The sequence below is a fragment of the Balaenoptera musculus genome, chromosome 1 (genome assembly GCF_009873245.2).
Source record: "Balaenoptera musculus isolate JJ_BM4_2016_0621 chromosome 1, mBalMus1.pri.v3, whole genome shotgun sequence".
Taxonomy (NCBI): Eukaryota; Metazoa; Chordata; class Mammalia; order Artiodactyla; family Balaenopteridae; genus Balaenoptera; species Balaenoptera musculus.
In genome coordinates this window covers 137,960,108-137,984,844 of record NC_045785.1, presented here as the reverse complement: position 1 = coordinate 137,984,844, position 24,737 = coordinate 137,960,108, and the positions used below count along the sequence as shown (strand labels likewise).

General features: G+C 35.6%; 1 protein-coding gene across 1 annotated transcript in view; it reads left to right on the top strand.

Moving 5' to 3' along the window:
- The window catches only part of SHCBP1L (SHC binding and spindle associated 1 like), a 44,350-nt gene that overhangs the window by 8,705 nt on the left and 10,908 nt on the right, over window positions 1–24,737 (top strand). Inside the window, exons 3-6 of the mRNA XM_036870833.1 lie at window positions 1,490–1,704; window positions 2,628–2,714; window positions 2,792–3,010; window positions 13,225–13,330. Of these exons, the coding sequence (XP_036726728.1) occupies window positions 1,490–1,704; window positions 2,628–2,714; window positions 2,792–3,010; window positions 13,225–13,330 (627 nt within the window). The remainder of the gene's footprint in view (window positions 1–1,489; window positions 1,705–2,627; window positions 2,715–2,791; window positions 3,011–13,224; window positions 13,331–24,737) is intronic.

Here is a 24,737-nt window from a genome sequence, read left to right as displayed (position 1 = left end):
AGTGAAATTTGAGAACACGAGGGCCGAAGAGAAGGTTGAGCAGGATTACAGAGAGAAAAACAATAAGTTCATATAAATGATCAAGAGGCAGAATAGCATTGGACTTCTCAAAAGTAAGTTCTTAACTTTAAAAGGCTATGTAAGTATATTGTCAACAAAAGTGATATCCTAACCTAGAATTCTATACCCAGTCACACTATCAGTTAAGTAAAAGAGTAGAAAAAATTTTCTCTTTTCAAGGATGTCATATAGTATACAGCCTTTTCAGGTTGGTTTCTTTCACTTAGTAATATGCATTTAAGGTTCCTCCATGTCCTTTCATGGCTTGATGGCTCATTCCTTTTTAGCACTGAATAATATTCCATTTCCTGGATGTACCACAGTTTATTTATCCATTCATCTACTGAAGGGCATCTTGGTTGTTTCCAAGTTTTGGCAGTTATGAATAAAGCTGCTATAAGTAGCATTAGGTAAATAAAATCTACTTAAAAATAAACAATTTTATTGGAGATGTACTTGAAAATGTTTAAAATTGATTATTGGAAGTGTATTTTTTTTCAGCTTTATTGAGGTATAACTAACAAAATTGTAGGATAGGGTGTATAACATGATGATTTTATATATATATATGTATATATACCCATATACATTGTGAAAGGATTCCCTTCATCAAGTTAATTAACATATCCATCACCTCACATATTTACCACCCCCCCTTATTTGGTGAAAACATTTAAGTTCTCTCTTAGGAAATTTCAAATATATACTACAGTGTTGTCAATTATAGTCACTATGCTATATATTAGATCCTCAGACCTTATTCACCTTATAGCTGAAAGTTTGTACCCTTTTACCAACTTGTGTAATTTTAAATTTTGTGTTAATACTTAGCATAATTTATTAATTTTTAAAGCTACTGTCAACTCAGTGGTTCTCAAGCACTGATTTTCAGACGTGCTGGAGGTTATCACTCTATTGTGGTGAAATGAGACAAGTAAGCACAATATAGTGTGTTGTTTATGAAGCTAAATTTATTCAACCTAAGGACTTTACCTTTTTTTTTCAGGACTTCATTTTTTGATTATGTCCATTCTACTTTTTTTGGTACTTTATTAGCCTTTCTTTTAAAAATAATGTAATATAGATAGTAGGATTTTTAAAAACATACTTTTATGGCAAAATTAGTCCAAAAACTTTTTTTAATACTACTGTTTTATAAAATCCCAAAGTCTGGCAACTCAAACTTAGAAATAATGTGGGAGATAGGCAATTCCTCTCATGAACCTTAAAATTAATGTTGTTTAAGAATTAGTTTGAAAAATTGTGTTGACATTTTATTCACTATTGATCTATTATTATTATGTATGTTGATTGTTAGAGAAGTCATAAAAATTTAAAAGAAGAAATTTTATGAGTAGGTCATATTTGAGAAAGAATTCTTGTGGTTTACTTTCATTTATAATTACAAATTTTATAATATTTATCTTAGGTAACTTGTAAACTACGCCAAAGCTCATCATCTTGTTTCAAAGTTACTGTTTCTGTTGCTGAGCCCTTTTCTTCTAACATTGCAAATATTCCAAGGGATTTGGTCGATGAGATTTTGGAAGAACTAGAGCATAGTGTGCCTCTGTTGGAAGTGTACCCTGTTGAAGGCCAAGATTCTGATTTACATGATATTGCTTTGGCCTTGGAAGTTGTAAGGTATTAGAGGTTTTTTTCTTCTGAAAGTTCAAGTTCTCATATTCAAAAAGTTAATTTAATATGTAAGTCTTGTTCATATAGGCACTTTATTTAACTTTTACTCACTGCTGAATTCAATTTTTCTATTTTTAATGAACATACTTGTAACTTTTACTTAAAACATTCTCTGTTGTGGAAGTAATATATATGGGCAGTAAGTTTGCTGTTTTTTGATCTTGCATTTTACAAAAATTGAATTTTAAACAGTTCTAGAGATAAGTAATGCTAAATTCTAGGGAATTCCCTGGCAGTTGAGTGGTTAGGACTCAGTGCTTTCATTGCTGGGGCCCAGGTTCAATCCCTGGTCGGGGAACTAAGATTGGGGCAGCTGCACGGCGCAGCCAAAAAAAAACCAAAATCCAAAAAACAAAACTAAATTCTGTTCATATTTAAGCATCTTAAATATATTAGATTTCATTTTTCACATTTAAAGGCATTACAAATACCTGATGTCATCATCCCCATTGTGACTGCTTCTTACAAGTTGATACAATTTGAGAGAAGCTATACATAAGCATAATACAGAATATTGGGGGCATGTTTTTGTTTTCCTAATGCTCCCCCCAATATAAAAATATGATGATATCTCAAGTATTATTTCTTTGGTAAACAAAATCATAGCCACAATCTGTGAAATGTGGAACATGAATTTTACAATCCCACTTCAAGAAACATTATCTTATCTGTAGTAACTTGAAATAGAATGCAGATCATCTAATGTATAAAGTTTTACTTTTAATATTAGTTCACTGAAAGATCATTTTGAAATATTTTTCTTAACAATTAAGATTCATATAAAGATATCTGACATCAGAATGTCTTTTTAATTCTAAACATGTACTGGCTGATTTTGATCACTGTCATCTCAATTTGATTTATCATAGGTTTTTTTATGACTTTCTTTGGAGGGACTGGGATGATGAAGAAAGTTGTGAGAATTATACTGCTTTGATTGAAGAAAGAATTAATTTGTAAGTATAGTTAAATAGTTAAAAACATTCATCACATTATGTAAGATAAACATTGTAACTATACCGATACTTTTCAGGTGGTGTGATATACAAGATGGAACAATACCTGGTCCTATTGCACAACGTTTCAAAAAAACTTTGGAGAAGTATAAAAACAAGCGAATTGAGCTCATTGAGTATCAGAGCAATATTACAGAAGATCCATCTGCAGCAGAGGCTGTTGAATGCTGGAAAAAGTACTATGAGATAGTAATGCTCTGCGGATTATTGAAAATGTGGGAAGATTTACGCCTCAGGTAATAATTTGTTCTATTTTAAATGGAAACAAAAAGATTGCATGGTCATTCTTTTATCATATCACTTGTCATATATGTTACCCTAATTGAAATAGATTATAAAAGTAGATGTCCAATTTATAAGCACAGGTGCAACTACCAATATTGGAAAATTATTTTTATATTAGCTGAATTCACTGAAATCATTGTTTTGGGTTTTTTAGATGAAAAAAATCTCATAAATCTAGTCCTTTCCTTACCTTTCTTCTTTACCTTCTTAATTTTGGCCAAAGCATAAGAAAAGAGTAAGTAGATGCCATCCACATATAAAATGAAAAGTAGAGAGAGAGTTGACTAATTTGGCTGCCTCATAATTTCTTTTCTATCCAAAATAAGTTGATAAGTTTTTTTGATGTTAAATAAAATAATGCAGATTTAACCAGCATCATTCTCCAGAATACTTCAGAATGTATTAAAATGTTTTTACATTACTGTGCAGTAAAGTATATATTTCTGTCTTTGTTTGAAATAGAGGGGAAAGAGGAATTCTTGCTCATGACCCCAAAATTAATGGAAAATCTTGATTGGAGCCAAAGGACTTTTGGCTATTTCATACTAAGTTGTTAAGCTCCTTCCTTTGTGTTCCACCTTTACTCATTCTTTGCCTTAGGAATTCTGAGCCATATTTTACTTGTCTAACAATTAATTATTAGCCTAAATATTTTCTTTTTCTATTTTCTTTCAAGTTTGACCTTTTTAAAAAAAAAAAATTATTTATTTGGTTGTGCCGGGTCTTAGTTGCGGCATGCGAACTCTTAGTTGTAGTGCACATGTGGGATCTAGTTCCCTGACCAGGGATTGAACCCAGGCCCCTGCATTGGGAGCGTGGAGTCTTAACCACTGCACCACCAGGGAAGTCCCCAAGTTTGCCCTTTTTAAAAATCACTAAGAATCTCATTCTAGTGCCCATTTTTGATGTTTCGTTGTTATTGGGATTCCTGTGTAACAAAACCTTAGGATTACTTTGGGGAATCAATATAGATAAGATTTTTGAAATCCACTTATCTAGAAATCCAGATTCAATGAAAGTTGAATTTTAATACAAGTTATCATCACTAGACTTTATATTCTAATGGTATAGGGCAACACAGAGTCCTCTCATCTTAAAAGTTATAATCACAGAGAATCTTATTCCAGGGGTGGTGGAGTGAGTTAATTGGTCAAACCCTTCCATAGATAGCAATTATAATATCTGGCAAAATATATTAAAAGTCTCCAAATATTTTAAGGCACTATGAAATGACCAAAAGCAGCAGCAACCAGAAAAGTTTATCCTTGGAATGGGTAAGAAATGGGAACTTGTGGCATTCTGGTCTGAGGGTCATCACCAGTTCTCATAGCCCAGGCAGCAAAAAAAATGGCATCTTACTTTCAAGGTGACAAAAGACAGTGCTGGCAGAGAAGCTGGAAATTTAGTTGGGATAGTCTGAAAGTGAGAGAGCTGCAAAAGGAGTGAGACCCAAAATTTGAGCATAAACTCTGCTCAGATCATTGGCTGTCCACTAAACTTTGCTAGCAATGGCAGGGGAGAGAAATCTGGGAACCCTGCTAAATAAGGAAGTATAAGAGCGAAACATGGAAGTTGAGAGAACTGAGCAGAGATGTCAGCTGCTACATACCTCAAGGAAAACGTTTTGCATTTTGAGGCCAGGCAAGTTAACTGCCTGCTAAAATACAAGACTAACAATCCTCAGAAGAACATAACACAGAGTTACCAGAATATATTATCCAAAATCTCCAGTGTTCAACCCAAAATTAATAGATATGCAAAGAAACCAGAAATTTAGATCTATCCTCAGGAAAAAAAGAAGTTAATAGAGTCTGATTTTGGGTGGGCCCAGATGTTAGATTTGTCAGACAAAGACTTCAAAGCAGCTGTTATAACTATATCAGAGAACTAAACGAAAGCATAGCGTTAATAAGTATACAGAGAATCTCAACAGAGAAATGAAAACTATAAAATAGAACCAAGGATTTCCAGATTCAGCTCTGACATGTAAAGAGCTTGTGAGTTATCATTCCTATCCTTACAACAAGAAAAAAGCTGAACAAACTTGAAAATTACTTTCTTGGAACCATCAGAGAACTGAGGTCACAGGACAAACTGCCACCCTGAAATCTGGAGAAAGGTAAGAGTCACAGCTAAGATCTGCTTACCTTGAACAGAACCCACTAGAGCCATAAATTGTAAAAGACTTAAATGGTGATTTTGATAGATTGCTGGAGGCTGAATGTTAACGAGTATGAGAGAAACTCCTGGGGAGCTGCAGCTCTTAGGGAGACCTCATACCTTTGTGGGGTTTTACCTCCAGGAGTCTCACTATGTTCTCAGGTGAAGAGCCAAGAAAGATCCCATTATGACTGTGGCAGGGTGAAGGGAAAAGTAACCATTGTGAAATATACCCCAAGCATTCTCCATAACAAAGATCTATTCTCCAGGGGAAAAGACTTTACCAGAGCTTTTTCCCACCGAGAGGAAGGGCATTTCCCTGACTCTAGCCCCATCTAGCCTTCTTGTCTGGGGAAAGAGGGGACTAAGAAACACTTGTGAAGGTCACAGTTTGGCGATATAGACTCAGTAAAAGCCTGATAATCAATCATAAGAATATAGAACACTTCCTCTCTGCCGAAACTTGAAACCATACCAACAGTATTCCAGTATAATAACTGGATTATAGTTAAAAGAGCTGTAAGACACAGACTCTTCCAAGAGTAGTTTTAAAGGAAGCCCAAAGATATATAGAGGAGACAGAAATATGGAAACTATAGGAATTTGAAGCCTCTGACACCTAAAGCTACAACAAACAAACACAGGCTACCTCCTGGTTAGATTAATATAAAACCTCACACTAAAAGCCTATCTACCTCACTTCCTATTAGCCAATACATCATGCGTAGGTTTCAACAAAAAATTATAACTTATGCTAAAAGGCAAGAAAAAACTAAGTCTGAAGAAGGAAAGCAAGCATCAGAACCAGACTCAAGTATGATTTTGGAATTAACCAAACAGGAAATTTAAAATAGCTATGATTGGGACTTCCCTGGCGGTCCAGTGGTTAGGACTGTGTGCTTCCACTGCAGGGGGCACAGGTTCAATCCCTGGTCAGGGAACTAAGATCCCACATGCCATGCAGTACAGCCAAAAAAAAAAAAAAAAAGCTATGATTAATATGTTAAGGACTTTAATGGAAAAAAGTACACAACCTGCAAGAACAGATGGATAATGTAAGCAGAAGATGGAATCTGTAAGAACAAATTAAAAGATCATGCTAGAAATCAAAGACACTGTAAATAGAAATGAAGAATACCTTTGAAGGGCTCACCAGTAGTGGGACACAACTGAGGAAAGAATCAGAAAGCTTGAAGATATGTCAATTGCATTGTCTCAAACTGAAATGCAAAGAGAAAAAATAATGAAAAAACAACAAAACATCCAAAAACTGTGGAACAGTTTCAAAGAATGTAGCATATGTGTAATTGGAATACCAGAAGAGAAAAAGGAAATGCAGCAGAAAAAAAATTTTAATTAATAATGGTGAAGTTTTTCCAAATTAAATGCAGACGCCAAACCACAGATTCAGGAAGATTAGAGAACACCAAGCAGGATAAATACCCCAAAACTGTATAAATAGGCATATTATATTTAAACTGAAGAAAACCACAGATAAAGAAAAAATCTTGAAAGAAGCCTAGGGGGGTAAGGAAACCCTACCTATAGGTGAACAAGAATGAGAAATACAATGGGCTCCTTATAAGAAACCATGTAAACAAGATAATAGTGGAGTGAAATATTCAAAGTGTTGAAAGAAAACCACCATCCTAGAATTCTGTGTCTGGTGAAATTATCCTTCAAAAGTGAAGGGGAATAGCTTCCTTAGACCAAAAAAAAAAAAAAAAAAGAAGAGCAAACTAACAAAAACTAAAGGAATTTGTCACCAATAGATTGACCTTGCAAGAAAGGCTAAAGGAAGTTCTTCAGGGAGAAGAAAAATTATTAAAGGTCAGAAACTCAGATCTACTTATACAAAAGAAGAGCTTTGGAGGAGGAATAAATGAAGGTAAAATCTTTTCTTTTTCTTATTCTCAATAGATCTCTATCAATCTAAAAGATAACTATTTAAAGTAATAGTATTCATGATGGTATTGGGTGGTAATTGTGTATGGATTGGTTAAATAAGTGACAGTAATATCATAAGGGATGGGAGGGGAGAAATGGGAATACTCTGTTAAAAGGTACCTGTACTGTACATGAAGTAGTATAGTGTTATTTGATGGTGGACTTAGTTTAAAATGTATATTGCCATCTATAGGGCAAACACTAAAAAAACTTTTTAAAATAATTGATATGTTAAGAGGGAAGATAAAATGGAATCACTAAATGCTCAACTAAAACTAGAGGAGGCAAAAAAGGAGGTACAACAAATAGAAAACTGTTGCAAGTGTAGTAGATATTAATTTAACGATATCAATAATTACTTTATTTTTAAAAATATTTATTTTTATTTATTTGGCTGCGCTGCGTCTTAGTTGTGGCACGCGGGATCTTTTTAGTTGTGGCACACGGGGTCTTTAGTTGCGGCATGCGACCTCTTAGTTGCAGCGTGTGGGATCTAGTTCCCTGACCTAGCATTGAACCCAGGCCCCCGGCATTGGGAGCATGGAGTCTTAGCCACTGGATTACCAGGGAAGTCCCTCAATAATTACTCTAAATGTGAATGATCTAAATACATAAATCAAAAGATAAGAGATTGTCAAAGTGGATAAAAAGACAAGATTCAACCATATGTCATCTACAAGAAACCCACTTTAAACATAAAGGCTAGAAATGTTCAAAGGAAAAGGTTAGAGAAAGATACTTCATGCTAACACAACCATTAAAAAGCTGGAGTAGCTATATTAATTTCAGACAAAGTAGGCTTTCAGAACCAGTAAAATTATCAGGAATTGCATAATGATAAATGGTTTGATTTTCCAAGAAGACATGGCAATCCTTAATGTGTGTATGCACCCAACAACAGAGAATCAAAGTATGTGAGGCAAAAACTGATAGAAATGCAAGGACAAATAGACAAATTCACTATTATAGTTGGAGACTTCAGCATTCCTTTTTCAATAGTTGATAGATCAAGCAATAATAATAATAGATCTAGAGGAGAATTCCTCTTATTGAAAAAGAACATTACAAAAACTCTACAGCTAACATCATACTCACTGGTGAGAAACTGTATGCTTTCCTTCTAGGAATAAGGCAAGAATATTTTCTCTAATCACTTCTATTCACCATCATACTAGAAGTCTTAGATAGTGCAATAGGACAAGAAATATAAATGAAAGGTATACAGGCTGGGAAGGAATAAATAAAACTCTTTACAGATGACATGGCTGTCTACATAGAAAATCCTAAATAACAACCACAATAACAAAAAAGTCTGGAACAAAAAATGAGTATAGCAAGTTCACAGGATGCAAGGTTAATATTCAAAAGTCAATTTCTTCCACCCCAATGTTCATAGCAACATTATTTATAATAGCCAAGATATGTAAGCAACCTAAGTCCATATAGATTCAATGGAATAGTACTCAGCCGTATAAAGAATGAAATTTTGCAATTTGCAACAATATGGATGGACCTGGGGGTATTATGCTTAGTGAAATAAGTCAGACAGAGAAAAACAAATACTGTCTGTTATCACTTGTGTGTGGAATATAAAAAATAAAACAAACTGGTGACTATAACAAAAAAGAAAACAAACCTACAGATATAGAGAGCAAACTAGTGGTTACCAGTGGGGAGAGGAAAAGGGGGAGACACAAGATAGGGGTAGGGGATTAAGAGGTACACACTACTATGTATAAAATAAATAAGCTACAAGGATATATTGTACAGCACAGGGAATATAGCCAATATCTTATAATAACTATAAGTGAAGTATAATCTATAAAAATTTTGAATCATGTTGTACACCTGAAACTAATATAATATTGTAAATCAATAAACCTCAATGAAGAAGTCAATTGCTTCCTTATATACCAGGAACAATTTAGAATTCTAAAAAATACCACTTACAGTAGAGCCAAAAAAATGGAATACTTAGGTATAAATCTAACAAAATATGTATAGGATCTATATGTGAAAAACTATAAAACTATGATGACAGAAAAGAAAAGGTGATGTAAATAAATGAAGAGATATTCCATGTTCATGGATTGGAAGACTCAGTGTTGTTAAGATGTCAATTCTTTCCAACCTGATCTATAGATTCAATGCAATCCTAATGAAAATCCCAGCAAGCTATTTTGTAGATACCAACTACTTCTAAAATTTGTATGGAAAGGCAACAGCCTAAGATAGCCAACACAGTACCAAAGAAGAATAAAGTGGGAGTACTCATACTACCCAATTTTAAGGTTTACTATAAAGCTACAGTAATCAGAGGAGCATGGTATTGGTGAAGGAATAGACATATAGATCAATGGAACAGAATAGAGAGTCCATAAATGGATCTACACAAATATAGTTGACTGATTTTTGACAAAGGAAATTAAATAGAGAAAGGATATTCTTTTCAACAAATGGTGTTAGAATAATTGAATGTCCTTGTGCAAAAACATGAACTTAGACACAGACCTTACACCTTTCACAAAAAATTAACTCACAGTGATCCGTAGACCTAAATGTAAACAAACTAAGACTTCTAGAATAAAACAGGAGAAAATCTATGTGACTTTGGGTTTGGCAATGAGTTTTTATATACAACACCAAAAGTATGATCCATGAGAGAAAAAGATGATGAATTAGACTTCATTAAAATGAAAAACTTCTGCTCTGTGAAAGACACTGTTAAGGGAATGAAAAGATTAGCCATAGATTTGGAGAAAATATTTGCAAAACACATATCTTATAAAAGATTTGTATCTAGGGGAATTCCCTGGCAGTCCAGTGGTTAGGACTCTGTGCTTCCACTGCAGTGGGCACGGGTTTAATACCTGGTCAGGAACTAAGATCCTGCATGGTGTGTGGTGTGGCCAAAAAAAAAAGAGACATATCTAATATATAGATAGATAGATATAGATAGATCTCTTAAAATTCATTCATAAGTAGCAAATAACCCAATTAAAAATGGGAAAAGGACTTAAACAGACACCTTACCAAAGAAAATATATAGATGGTGAATGGTAAATACGCATATAAAAAGATGCTCAAGGGACTTCCCTGGTGGCGCAGTGGTTAAGAATCTGCCTGCAAATGCAGGGGACACAGGTTCAATCCCTGGTCCGGGACGATCTCACATGCCACGGAGCAACTAAGCCCGTGTGCCACAACTACTGATCCTGCACTCTAGAGCCTGTGAGCCACAAATACTGAGCCCGCGTGCCACAACTACTGAAGCTTGCACACCCAGAGCCCATGCTCCACAACAAGAGAAGCCACCATGAGAAGCCCGTGCACCGCAGCAAAGAGTAGACCCCGCTCGCCACAACTAGAGAAAGCCCACACGCAGCAATGAAGACCCAACACAGCCAAAAATCAATAAATCAATAAATTAAAAAAAAGATGCTCAACATCATTTGTCATTAGGGAGTTACAAATTAAAATGAGATCTCATTATAACCTATTAGAATGGCTAAATAAACAAAACAGAGCAAAAACCTGACAATACCAATTGCTGACAAGGATGTGGAGCAATAGGAACTCTCATTATTTATGGGAATACAGAGTAGTACAGCCTCTTTTGAAGATGGTTTGATAGTTTCTTAAAAGCTAAACTTATTCAAACCGTTGGTATTTACCCAAATAAGTTGAAAATATGAACAGAAATAAAAAGGATTATTAAGGAATAGTATGAGCAATTATATGCCAACAAATTAGATAACCTAGATCAAATGGACACAATCTACCAAAACTGACTCAAACAGAAACAGAAAATTTGAATGGACCTATAGCAAGTAGGGAGATTGAATTAGCAAATTTAAAAACTATCCACAAAGAAAAGCCAAGGACCAGATATCTTCACGGGTGAATTCTACCAAACATTTAAAGAAGAATTAACACCACTTTTTTTTTTTTTTACAAACTCTTCCAGAAAATAAAAAGAGAAGGGAACACCTCCCCAACTCATTCTATGAGGCCACTATCAATCACCCTGATACTAAAACTATAGAAAGACATAACAAGAAAACTACATAAACTATCCCATATAAATATAGATGCAAAATCCTCAGTAATACTTTAACAAACTGAGTCTAGCAACATATAAAAAGGATCATACATTATGACAAGTGGAGTTTATCCCAGGAGTGCAAGGTTGGTTTAACATATGAAAATAAATCAATGTAATACACAAAAAAGCCATATTATCATCTCAATTGTTATAGAAAAATCATTTGACAAAATTCAACACTCTTTCACGATAAAAATTCTCAAAAAGCTTGGAATAGCATGGATCTTTCTCAACCTGTTTGAGACCATCTATGAAAAACCTATAATTAACATCATACTCACTGATGAAAGAATGGATATTTCCCCACCTAAGATCAGGAACAAGACAAGGATGTCCATTCTTGTATTCAATCATACTAGAGTTTCTAGCCAGAGCGGTAGGCAAGAAAAAGAAATAAAAGTCATCCAGATCAGAAAGGGAAAAGTAAAATTATCTGTACTTGCAGATGACATGCTTGTATATAGAAAATCCTATAATGAAATACTGTTCCATGCTATAAAGAAATAAATTGCTGATACACAAAATAACATGATGGATCTCAAAATAGTCTGACTGAAAAAAGCCAGACACAAGAGAGTACATAGCATATTCCATTTTAAAATTCCATTAAAAAATTCCAAGAAAGGGAAATCTATGACAGAAAGCAGATCAGTGGTTTTCTGGGAGTGGGTGTGGAGGATTGACTGCAAAGATGCATGAAGGAACTTATCAGTATGATGGGAATGTTCTGTATCTTTATTATGATTGAGTTAAATGGGTGTATACATTTGTGAAACCTCATAGAATGGTTCATTTAAAATGAGTGTCTGTTATGTAAATTATACCTTAATAAAGGTATAATTTAAAAAATCACATATACCTTTAATTTCAAAACTAAGATTGTATGATGAACTACTTATTTCCTGCATGTAAGATGCTTTACTCTTTGAGCAACTAGTAATTAGCTATACGGTGAAAAAAATGTATGAGTAGTTCTCTCAAAATCAAAACCAATTGCTTAAATAGGTATAAAAATGCTGAATGGGTTTGATTTTGAAATGTTAAATGAAACTTTTGCTTTGGAGGACATTGCTAGTATCTTAAAATTCAAAATTTAATAATTGGTGTCATAAATTCTTAGAAACAGTTTTCTGAAATTTTAAGCTTTACAAAAATATTAACAATTGAAATATAAGCTGAAAAATATTGGTATTAATGCTGCATCCCATTAGCATCAAGCAATAATCAAAGTGCTGCAGAGAACCCAAAAGATTACACCTAAGGAGACTACTGGTAAATATGTTGAAAAAGGAGTATCCCTTTTGGCTGACAGTAATGGTAAAAGTTATACTCAATTTTTTTTTCTTTCTTTTGATGACACTTAAATGATTGATAGGAAACAGGAACTGTAAAGAAAAGCAGAAAGAAGAGAAAGAATGGAATTAACTAAAAGTGCTGAACATCAAACAGTTAAAAAGCAATGAAGAGGGAAGCTAGAATTGTTCTGCTGGGAGGCCAGCAGCCAACTATATCTATGGAGAACTTAACCTTTGAAACAAAAACAATCTGTTAAATGAACATAGTATCTCAAATTAGGCATGTCCCCAAACATTCTTATACCTCAGTATCACAGACATAACCTATCGCTGCTTCAAGTGTCTACAATTCAGTGGATTATGAAAGTACAATCAAGAAAATTTCTACTGTATTGAAAAGTTGAGATGACTGTAGTGAGTTGCATGCAGATTTTCATTAAAATGAAAAGATTTTACAATTCAAAGGTTTAAACACTCAGTTATCTAAAAGATTTCAATTGTTCCATTGCTCTCAAGTTGCTCATTGCTCTCAAGAAGCTTAAAATTAGTGAAACCTATTTCTCAAAGATGCTTAGTACCAAGTTTTAATTTTCTAAGTAAGTATATGTTGAGTCTTTTTCATGTTAATTTAATCATAAATAAATGTTTTCAACTTCAGAGTTCATGGGCCTTTCTTTCCAAGAATTCTGAGGCGTAGGAAAGGAAAAAGAGACTTTGGAAAGACTATAACACATATCGTAGCAAAAGTGATGACTACTGACATGGTAAGAAATACACTGTTATTATTTGTTCATTTATATAGCTGCATATAATCAGAAAAGAAGCTCTTTGAAGGTTGGATTCTTATCTGACAGTAATGCCTTATTTCCTCCATTACGTCCAGCTCAGAGATTGGCAATTAATAGGTACTAAATAAATATATGTCAGCAACTATTTACAGAGTACTAGTCTTGTTGCCAGGTGCTATGCTAGTAGCTACGGGAGACAAATATGAGAAATACTGCATTTGAGGGAGATACGGTTTTGAACCAGACCCACAGTCTTGTTTCTTCCATACATTTGACAAGTTTGAATTATGGTTGAGATATGGACAAGTAAATAGGCTATTACAATTACAACACAAAATGATAAATGCTATGATAGGAGTATGTACAGAAGGCATATAATATGCGTACATAAGCCAGAGTTAGGAATTCTGGCAGTGCTGGCTGGAAGAAATAACCAGATGAAACCTGAAGGATGAGTGTAAATTTAACCAGCCCAAGAGGGGAAAGTGTTCTAAGTCACAGTAAATATTTCTATCTCATTTGACCTCTCAGTAGCATTTCACAGCTCTCTCCTTGGAATACTCTTTTTCACTGTCTTCTGTTACAATACTTTGCTGGTTTCAGTCACTCTAGTTTTTTTATCCTTCTGTCCTCTAAATGCTTGGAACTTATCTTTTTTCTGCACTATAATATCCCTAAGTGATTTATCTGATCTCTTCCCATGACTTCAGTTATATACACTGATAATCTAAAATGTGTATCCACAGCCCACATTTTCGTTCTGAGCCCCAAACCTATATGTCTAGCTGCCTATTACTCATCACCCCTTGATTACCTCATGAGTACTTCAACTCAGATGTCCACGATTAAATTCATGATCTTATCCATTGACTTGTTTATATTCTAGAGTTCTCTGTTTCAGTAAATGGCACCACTATCTACCCAGTTGATAATTACAATCTTCTGAGAGTTAGCCTAATCCTATCCCTCATCACCTTCATGTACCCTCTTTTATTCCTCATTAATACCATATCCTGGTGTACACCATGTTGTTTCAGAGAGCTACTGCACATCCTTTAGGTCTCAATTTAAATGTCATTTCCGTAGAAAAAGGCTTTCTCAACCTTCCAGAATACATTATACTACATATTCCCATGTACGCTGCACTTTCCCTTATTGGCACTTTTCCTTATCATGACTGTATTAAATACTTTTGTGGCTATCTATTGCATGTCTGTCTCTTTTACTAGAATATGAGCTTCTTGAGAGCAAGGGGTGTATGTTTACCATTCATCCAATCACGTAGCATGATGCTTAGCACGAGGTAGGTGCTGAGCATTTTTTGTTGAATTCGTAAATGAGTGCATGTTTGACAAGAGAGTATGGGGTATATGTGAACAACTAAAAGAAGTCCAGCAAGGATGGTGTTAAATACCTAGGAGGAGAGTGGTTAGAGATAAAGCTGGACTACTAGACTGATCTTATCTGCTATTCTACCCATTTTTATTATTTTCAACAAAATTTAACTTTCCTTTGATTTGCTTATTAGATCAGATTTTCAATAACATTAATTATTCCACCAATTATATTTGTAAATATCTTTTAAAACATCATTGTAAAGTAAGGTATAGATTTTGCTTTTATCTCCAGCCTTTTAAAATATTTTTATTTTTACTTACCATTGTTTTGGTTTTAAATCTGTTTTTGGCTTTATTTTCCTATATGGCAGTAAGAAATTTCTTTGATTTTTATTCAGTGCTTTGCAACCCTGTCTTCATTTGTGTAAGTAAATATCCATGAACTTCAGAGGACAGGATAATGAGAGGAAGGCTACTCTGAGAAGGCAGTATCATCAACTTCCACTTTGCTTAGATCTTTGATTTTAGATTTACCTTTGAGGTTGACAAAATATTTTAATTTGACGGTAGCCACAGCTATGTACATAAGCCTTTAACAATTTTCTCAACTTTGAAGATTCTTTACTTGGTGTTTTTCCTCCTCTATACTCTCTCCTTAAACAGTTTTATCCATGCCCATCATCTTTATTTATTTATTTTTTTTTTATTTTTATTTTTTTTTTAATTTTTTATTTATTTTTATTTATGGCTGTGTTGGGTCTTCGTTTCTGTGCGAGAGCTTTCTCTAGTTGCGGCGAGCGGGGCCCAATCTTCATCGCGATGCGCGGGCCTCTCACTATCGCGGCCTCTATTGTTGTGGAGCACAGGCTCCAGTCGCGCAGGCTCAGTAGTTGTGGCTCACGGGCCCATCTGCTCCGCGGCATGTGGGATCTTCCCAGACCAGGGCTCGAACCCGTGTCCCTTGCATTGGCAGGCAGACTCTCAACCACTGCGCCACCAGGGAAGCCCCATGCCCATCATCTTTATGCTGGTGATCTTCACAAGTAGTATAGCAAAAAGGCATGGACTTTGTAGTCAGGTAAATAGCCTGTCTTGGGCAAGCTGCCTAACCTCTGAACCTCAATTTCTATTTGCAGAGTGCTTTAAAAAGAGAAAAAACTGTGTACTGTGCTGATGAGGAGGATGATCTCTGGAGCCAAACTGCCTGGATTCAGATTCTGGCTTTGGCACTTACTACTTATGTGATTTTCAACAAGTTATTTACCCATTTGTGCTTTAGTTCCTCATTTGTAAAATGGGGATAATACCTCATTTCCTTATTTATAGAGCTATGAGTGTTCCTTATTTATAGAGCTATGAAGATTAAATGAGTTCATATTTGTGATGTGCTTAGAATAATGGCCAGCACATAGTAAGTACTAAATAAATGTTTTATTACTACTATTACGGCTACCACCACCACTGACACCTTATAGGGTTTTTTGAGGATGAAATGAGATGCTATGTATAAAATACCTAGCAGTGTCTGGCACACAGTGGTTTTTCAGTAAATTCATTCCCTTTTCTCTTTCCCTTCTTGCTTGTATTCTTTGCTGACCAACATTACAACAAGCTCTTCTCAGCATCTTTACCTTATGTCTCACTAACATACAACAATCCTACATTTGAACTTATTAATTTTTTTTTTAATTTTTGAATTTTATTTTATTTATTTTTTTATACAGCCGGTTCTTATTAGTCATCAATTTTATACACAGCAGTGTATACATGTCAATCCCAATCACCCAATTTAGCACACCACCATCCCCATCCCCCCGCGGCTTTTCCCCCTTGGTGTCAATACGTTTGTTCTCTACATCTGTGTCTCAACTTCTGCCCTGCAAACGGGTTCATCTGTACCATTTTTCTAGGTTCCACATACATGCATTAAAATACATTTGTTTTTCTCTTTCTGACTTACTTCACTCTGTATGACAGTCTCTAGATCCATCCACGTCTCAACAAATGACTCAATTTCATTCCTTTTTATGGCTAGGTAATATTCCATTGTATATATGTACCATGTCTTTATCCATTCATCTGTCGATGGGCATTTAGGTTGCTTCCATGACCTGGCTATTGTAAATAGTGCTGCAATGAACATTGAGGAGCATGTGTCTTTTTGAATTACGTTTTTTTCTGGGTATATGCCCAGTAGTGGGATTGCTGGATCATATGGTAATTCTATTTTTAGTTTTGTAAGGAACCTCCATACTGTTCTCCATAGTGGCTGTATCAATTTACATTCCCACCAACAGTGCAAGAGGGTTCCCTTTTCTCCACATCCTCTCCAGCATTTGTTGTTTGTAGATTTTCTGTTGATGCCCATTCTAACTGGTGTGAGGTGATACCTCATTGTAGTTTTGATTTGCATTTCTCTAATAGTTAGTGATGTTGAGCAGCTTTTCATGTGCTTCTTGGCCATCCGTATGTCTTCTTTGGAGAAATGTCTATTTAGGTCTTCTGCCCATTTTTGGATTGGGTTGTTTGTTTCTTTAATATTGAGCTGCATGAGCTGTTTATATATTTTGGAGATTAATCCTTTGTCTGTTGATTCATTTGCAAATATTTTCTCCCATTCTGAGGGTTGTCTTTTCATCTTGTTAATGGTTTCCTTTGCTGTGCAAAAGCTTTTCAGTTTCATTAGGTCCCATTTGTTTATTTTTGTTTTTATTTCCATTACTCTAGAGGGTGGATCAAAAAAGATCTTGCTGTGATTTATGTCAAAGAGTGTTCTTCCTATGTTTTCCTCTAAGAGTTTTATAGTGTCCAGTCTTACATTTAGGTCTCAAATCCATTTTGAGTTTATTTTTGTGTATGGTGTTAGGGAGTGATCTAATTTCATTCTTTTACATGTAGCTGTCCAGTTTTCCCAGTACCACTTATTAAAGAGACTGTCGTTTCTCCATTGTATATCTTTGCCTCCTTTGTCATAGATTAGTTGACCATAGGTCCGTGGGTTTATCTCTGGGCTTTCTATCTCGTTCCATTGATCTATGTTTCTGTTTTTGTGCCAGTACCATATTGTCTTGATTACTGTAGCTTTGTAGTATAGTCTGAAGTCAGGGAGTCTGATTCCCCCAGCTCCGTTTTTTTCCCTCAAGACTGCTTTGGCTATTCAGGGTCTTTTGTGTCTCCATACAAATTTTAATATTTTCTGTTCTAGTTCCGTAAAAAATGCCATTGGTAATTTGATAGGGATTGCATTGAATCTGTAGATTGCTTTGGGTACTATAGTCATTTTCACAGTACTGATTCTTCCAATCCAAGAACATGGTATATCTCTCCATCTGTTGGTATCATCTTTAATTTCTTTCATCAGTGTCCTATAGTTTTCTGCATACAGGTCTTTTGTCTCCCTAGGTAGGTTTATTCCTAGGTATTTTATTCTTTTTGTTGCAATGGTAAATGGGAGTGTTTCCTTAATTTCTCTTTCAGATTTTTCATCATTAGTGTATAGGAATGCAAGAGATTTCTGTGCATTAATTTTGTATCCTGCAACTTTACCAAATTCATTGATTAGCTCTAGTAGTTTTCTGGGGGCATTTTTAGGATTCTCTATGTATAGTATCATGTCATCTGCAAACAGTGACAGTTTTACTTCTTCTTTTCCAATTTGTATTCCTTTTATTTCTTTTTCTTCTCTGATTGCCATGGCTAGGACTTCCAAAACTATGTTGAATAAGAGTGGTGAGAGTGGACATCCTTGTCTTGTTCCTGATCTTAGAGGAAATGCTTTCAGTTTTTCACCATTGAGAATGATGTTTGCTGTGGGTTTGTCATATATGGCCTTTATTATGTTGAGGTAGGTTCCCTCTATGCCCCCTTTTGGAGAGTTTTTATCATAAATGGGTGTTGAATTTTGTCAAAAGCTTTTTCTACATCTATTGAGATGATCATATGGTTTTTATTCTTCAATTTGTTAATATGGTGTATCACATTGATTGATTTGCATATATTGAAGAATCCTTGCATCCCTGGGATAAATCCCACTTGATCATGGTGTATGATCCTTTTAATGTGTTGTTGGATTCTGTTTGCTAGTATTTTGTTGAGGATTTTTGCATCTATATTCATCAGTGATATTGGTTTGTAATTTTCTTTTTTTGTAGTATCTTTGTCTGGTTTTGGTATCAGGGTGATGGTGGCCTCATAGAATGAGTTTGGGAGTGTTCCTTCCTTTGCAATTTTTTGGAAGAGTTTGAGAAGGATGGGTGTTATCCCTTCTCTAAATGGTTGATGGAATTCACCTGTGAAGCCATCTGGTCCTGGACTTTTGTTTGTTCAAGATTTTTAATCACAGTTTCAATTTCATTACTTGTGATTGGTCTGTTCATATTTTCTATTTCTTCCTTGTTCAGTCTTGGAAGGTTATACCTTTCTAAGAATTTGTCCATTTCTTCCAGGTTGTCCATTTTGTTGGCATAGAGTTACTCGTAGTAGTCTCTTAGGATGCTTTGTATTTCTGTGGTGTCTGTTGTAACTTCTCCTTTTTCATTTCTAATTTTATTGATTTGAGTCTTCTCCCTCTTTTTCTTGATGAGTCTGGCTAAAGGTTTATCAATTTTGTTTATCTTCTCAAAGAACCAGCTTTTAGTTTTATTGATCTTTGCTATTGTGTTCTTTGTTTCTATTTCATTGATTTCTGCTCTGATCTTTATGATTTCTTTCCTTCTGCTAACTTTGGGTTTTGTTTGTTCTTCTTTCTCTAGTTCCTTTAGGTGTAAGGTTAGATTGTTTATTTGAGATTTTTCTTGTTTCTTGAGGTAGGCTTATATAGCTATAAACTTCCCTCTTAGAACTGCTTTTGCTGCATCCCATAGGTTTTGGATCGTCGTGTTTTCGTTGTCATTTGTCTCTAGGTATTTTTTGATTTTCCCTTTGATTTCTTCAGTGATCTCTTGGTTATTTAGTAACGTATTGTTTAGCCTCCATGTGTTTGTGTTTTTTATGTTTTTTTCCCTGTAATTCATTTCTAATCTCACAGCGTTGTGGTTGGAAAGACGCTTGATATGATTTCAATTTTCTTAAATTTACTGAGGCTTGATTTGTGACCCAAGATGTGATCTATCCTGGAGAATGTTCCGTTTGCACTTGAGAAGACAGTGTAATGTGCTGTTTTTGGATGGAATGTCCTATAAATATCAATTAAATCTATCTGGTCTATTGTGTCATTTAAAGCTTGTGTTTCCTTATTAATTTTCTGTTTGGATGATCTGTCCATTGGTGTAAGTGAGGTGTTAAAGTCCCCCACTATTATTGTGTTACTGTCGATTTCCTCTTTTATAGCTGTTAGCAGTTGCCTTATGTATTGAGGTGCTCCTATGTTGGGTGCATATATATTTATAATTGTTATATCTTCTTCTTGGGTTGATCCCTTGATCCTTATGTAGTGTCCTTCCTTGTCTCTTGTGACATTCTTTATTTTAAAGTCTATTTTATCTGATATGAGTATAGCTACTCCAGCTTTCTTTTGATTTACCTTTGCATGGAATATCTTTTTCCATCCCCTCTCTTTCAGTCTGTATGTGTCCCTTGGTCTGAAGTGGGTCTCTTGTAGACAGCATATAGATGGGTCTTGTTTTTGTATCCATTCGGCAAGCCTGTGTCTTTTGGTTGGAGCATTTAATCCATTCACGTTTAAGGTAATTATCTATATGTATGTTCCTATGACCATTCTCTTAATTGTTTTGGGTTTGTTTTTGTAGGTCCTTTTCTTCTCTTGTGTTTTTCACTTAGAGAAGTTCCTTTAGCATTTGTTGTAGAGCTGGTTTGGTGGTGCTGAATTCTCTTAGCTTTTGCTTGTCTGTAAAGCTTTTGATTTCTCCATCGAATCTGAATGAGATCCTTGCCAGGTAGAGTAATCTTGGTTATAGGTTCTTCCCTTTCATCACTTTAACTATGTCATTCCACTCCCTTCTGGCTTGTAGAGTTTCTGCTGAGAAATCAGCTGTTAACCTTATGGGACTTCCCTTGTATGTTATTTGTCATTTTTCCCTTGCTGCTTTCAGTAATTTTGCTTTGTCTTTAATTTTTGCCAATTTGATTACTATGTGTCTCGGCGTGTTTCTCCTTGGGTTTATCCTGTATGGGACTCGCTGCACTTCCTGGAGTTGGGTGGCTATTTCCTTTCCCATGTTAGGGAAGTTTTCCACTATAATCTCTTCAAATATTTTCTCTGGTCCTTTCTCTCTCTCTTCTCCTTCTGGGACCCCTATAATGCGAATGTTGTTGCGTTTAATGTTGTCCCAGAGGTCTCTTAGGCTGTCTTCATTTCTTTTCATTCTTTTTTGTTTATTCTGTTCCGTAGCAGTGAATTCCACCATTCTGTCTTTCACTTATCTGTTCTTCTGCCTCAGTTATTCTGCTATTGATTCCTTCTAGTGTAGTTTTCATTTCAGTTATTGTATTGTTCATCTCTGTTTGTTTGTTCTTTAATTCTTCTAGGTCTTTGTTAAACATTTCTTGCATCTTCTCCATCTTTGCCTCCATTCTTTTTCTGAGGTCCTGGATCATCTTCACTATCATTATTCTGAATTCTTTTTCTGGAAGGTTGCCTATCTCCACTTCATTTAGTTGTTTTTCTGGGGCTTTGTCTTGTTCCTTCATCTGGTACATAGCCCTCTGCCTTTTTGTCTTGTCTATCTGTCTGTGAATGTGGTTTTTGTTCCACAGGCTGCAGGACTGTAGTTCTTCTTGCTTCTGCTGTCTGCCCTCTGGTGGATGAGGCTATCTAAGAGGCTTGTGTAAGTTTCCTGATGGGAGGACTGGTGGTGGGTAGAGCTGACTGTTGCTCTGGTGGGCAGAGCTCAGTAAAAGTTTAATCTGCTTGACTGTTGATGGGTGGGGCTGGGTTCCCTCCCTGTTGGTTGTTTGGCCTGAGGCAACCCAACACTGGAGCCTACCTGAGCTCTTTGGTGGGGCTAATGACAGACTCTGGGAGGGCTCACGCCAAGGAGTACTTCCCAGAACTTCTGCTGCCAGTGTCCCTGTCCCCGCAGTGAGCCACAGCTGCCCCCTGCCTCTGCAGGAGACCCTCCAACACTAGCAGGTAGGTCTGGTTCAGTCTCCCCTGGGGTCACTGCTCCTTCCCCCTGGGTCCCACTGCACACACTACTGTGTGTGTGTGTCCTTCAAGAGTGGAGTCTCTGTTTCCCCCAGTCCTGTCGAAGTCCTGCAATCAATTCCCACTAGGCTTCAAAGTCTGATTCTCTAGGAATTCCTCCTCCCATTGCCGGACTCGCAGGTTGGGAAGCCTGAAGTGGGGCTCAGAACCTTCACTCCAGTGGGTGGACTTCTGTGGTATAAGTGTTCTCCAGTCTGTGAGTCACCCACCCAGCAGTTATGGGATTTGATTTTACTGTGATTGTGCCCCTCCTACCATCTCATTGTGGCTTCTCCTTTGTCTTTGTATGTGGGGTATCTTTTTTGGTGAGTTCCAGTGTCTTCCTGTCGATGATTGTCCAGCAGCTTGTTGTGATTCTGGTGTTCTCTCAAGAGGGAGTGAGAGCACCTCCTTCTACTCTGCCATGGTGGTTCCTCGACCTGAACTTATTAATTTTTTGTACATATCCCGTCCCTAGTCCTCCTGTATTCTCTATTGAGTTAATGTGCTAAATATCCTTCCAGTCAACTACATATGTTAAACCATATATGTTTAACTTTTTAAAGAACCACTAAACTGTTTTCCACAGTGGCTGAACCATTTTACATTCCCACCAGCAATGTTTGAGGGTTCTGATTTCTCCACGTCTTTATCAACACTTATCTGTCTCTTTTATTACAGTCATCCTAGTGGATATGAAGTGGTATCTTATTGTAATTTTGATTTTCATTTCGTCTTTTCATGTGCTTGTTGGCCATTTGTATCTCTGGTTTGGAGAGATATCTCTTCAAGTCCTATGCCCATTTTTGATTGGGTTGTTTGTCTTTTTGTTATTGATTATGAATTCCTTGTATATTCTGGATACTAGATTCATATTAGATGTATGTTTACATATGTTTTCTCCCATTTCATAGTTGTCTTTTCACTTTCTTAATAATGTTCTTTGATGCACAGAAGTTTTAAAGTTTGGTGAAGTTCAATTTATCTATTTCTTCTTTTATTACTCATGCTTTTGGTATCATACCAAAGAATCCATTGCCAAATCCAAGGTCATAAAAATTTAACCTTATGTTTTCTTTTAAGAGTTTTATAGTTTTAGCTCTTATATTTAGGTCATTGATCCATTTTGAGTTAATTTTTGTATATGGTGTGAGTGAGGAGTCCATTTCTATTTCTTTGCATGTAGATATCCAGTTGTCCCAACACCATTGTTTAAGAGACTGTTCTTTCCTCCACTGAATAGTCTTGGCACCCTTGTTGAAAATCAGTTGGCCTTGGTTGTATGGGTTTATTTCTGGGCTTTCAGTTCTGTTTCAGATAGTGTCTATCCTTGTGACAGTATCACACAGTTCAATTACTATAGCTTTGTAGTAAGTTTTGAAATCAGAGGTGTGAGTTCTCCAACTTTTTTTTCAATACTGTCTTGGATATTCAGGGTCCCTTGCAATTCCATATAAATTTGAGGATAAGATCTTCCATTTTTGCTAAAAAGGCTATTGGAATTTTGACAGGAATTACATTGAATCTGTAGATCAATTAGGGTAGTATTGCCATCTTAGCAATATGAAAATCTTCCAATCCATAAACATGGAGACTTTCAATTTACTTAGGCGTTCTTTAATTTCTTTCAGCAAAGTTTTGTAGTTTTTACATAAAGGCTTTCACCTTATATGTATGTAAAAATTATTCCTAGATATTTTATTATTTTGGATGCTCTTGTAAATAGAATTATTTCCTTAATTTTCTTTTCAGATTGTTCATTGCCGGTATATAGAAACAAAACTGACTTGTGTGTTGATCTTGTGTCCTGCAACTTTGCTGAATTTATTAGCTATCATACTTTTTTGGTGAATTCTTTTGGGATTTTCTATGTATATGATATGTAGAATCATGTTGTCTGCAAATAGAAATAGTTTTACTTCTTCCTTTCCAGTCTAGATGCCTTTTATTTATTTTTACCTAGTTGCTCAGGCTAGAACTTCTTCTAGCTAGTACAGTGTTGAATAGCAGTGGTAAAAATGGGTGTCTGTTTTGTTCCTGATCATAGGGAAGTGTTACAGGATGAACTGTGTCTCTCCAGAATTCATATGTTGAAGTCTTAATCCCCATACCTCAAAATATAACTACATGTATTTGGAGATGGGTATTTAAAGAAATGATTAAGTTAAAATGAAGTCCTTATGGTGGGTCCTAACCCAAACTGCCTGATGTCCTTATAAGAAGACAAAATTTGGACACACAAAGAGATACCAGGGTGCACATGCACAGAGGGACAACCATGTGAAGAGGAAGCAAGAGGGTGGCCATCTGCAAGCCAAGGAGAGAGGTCTCAAAAGAAACCAAACTTACTAACACCTTGATCTAGGATTTGCAGCCTCCAGACTGTGAGAAAATAAATTTCTGTTGTTTAGCTAACTAAGTTTGTGGTATTTTGTTACCCTAGGAAACTAATACAGGGAGAAAGTTTTCAGTCTTTTATGATTGAGTATGATGTTAACTGTGAGCTTTTTGTAAATTACGTTTATTGTGTTGAGGAAGTTCCCCTCTATTCCTAATTTTTGAGTGGTTTTTATAATGAAAAGGTATTGGATTTTGTCAAATGCTTTTTATACATCAATTGAGATGATCCTGTAGTTTCTTTCCCCCCTTTATTTTATTAATGTAGCATTGATTGGTTTTTATATGTTAAACTACCCCTGAATTCCTGGGATAAATCCCACTTGGTCATGGTGTATAACTCCTAAAATACTGTTGGGTTTGGTTTGCTAGAATATGTTGAGGATTTTTGCATTTATATTCATAAGGGAAATTGGTCTGTAGTTTTCTTCTGGTGTCTTTGGCTTTGTTATCAGAGGATGCTGGCATCATAGAAGGAGTTAGGAGTTGTTCTCTCCTGTTTTTG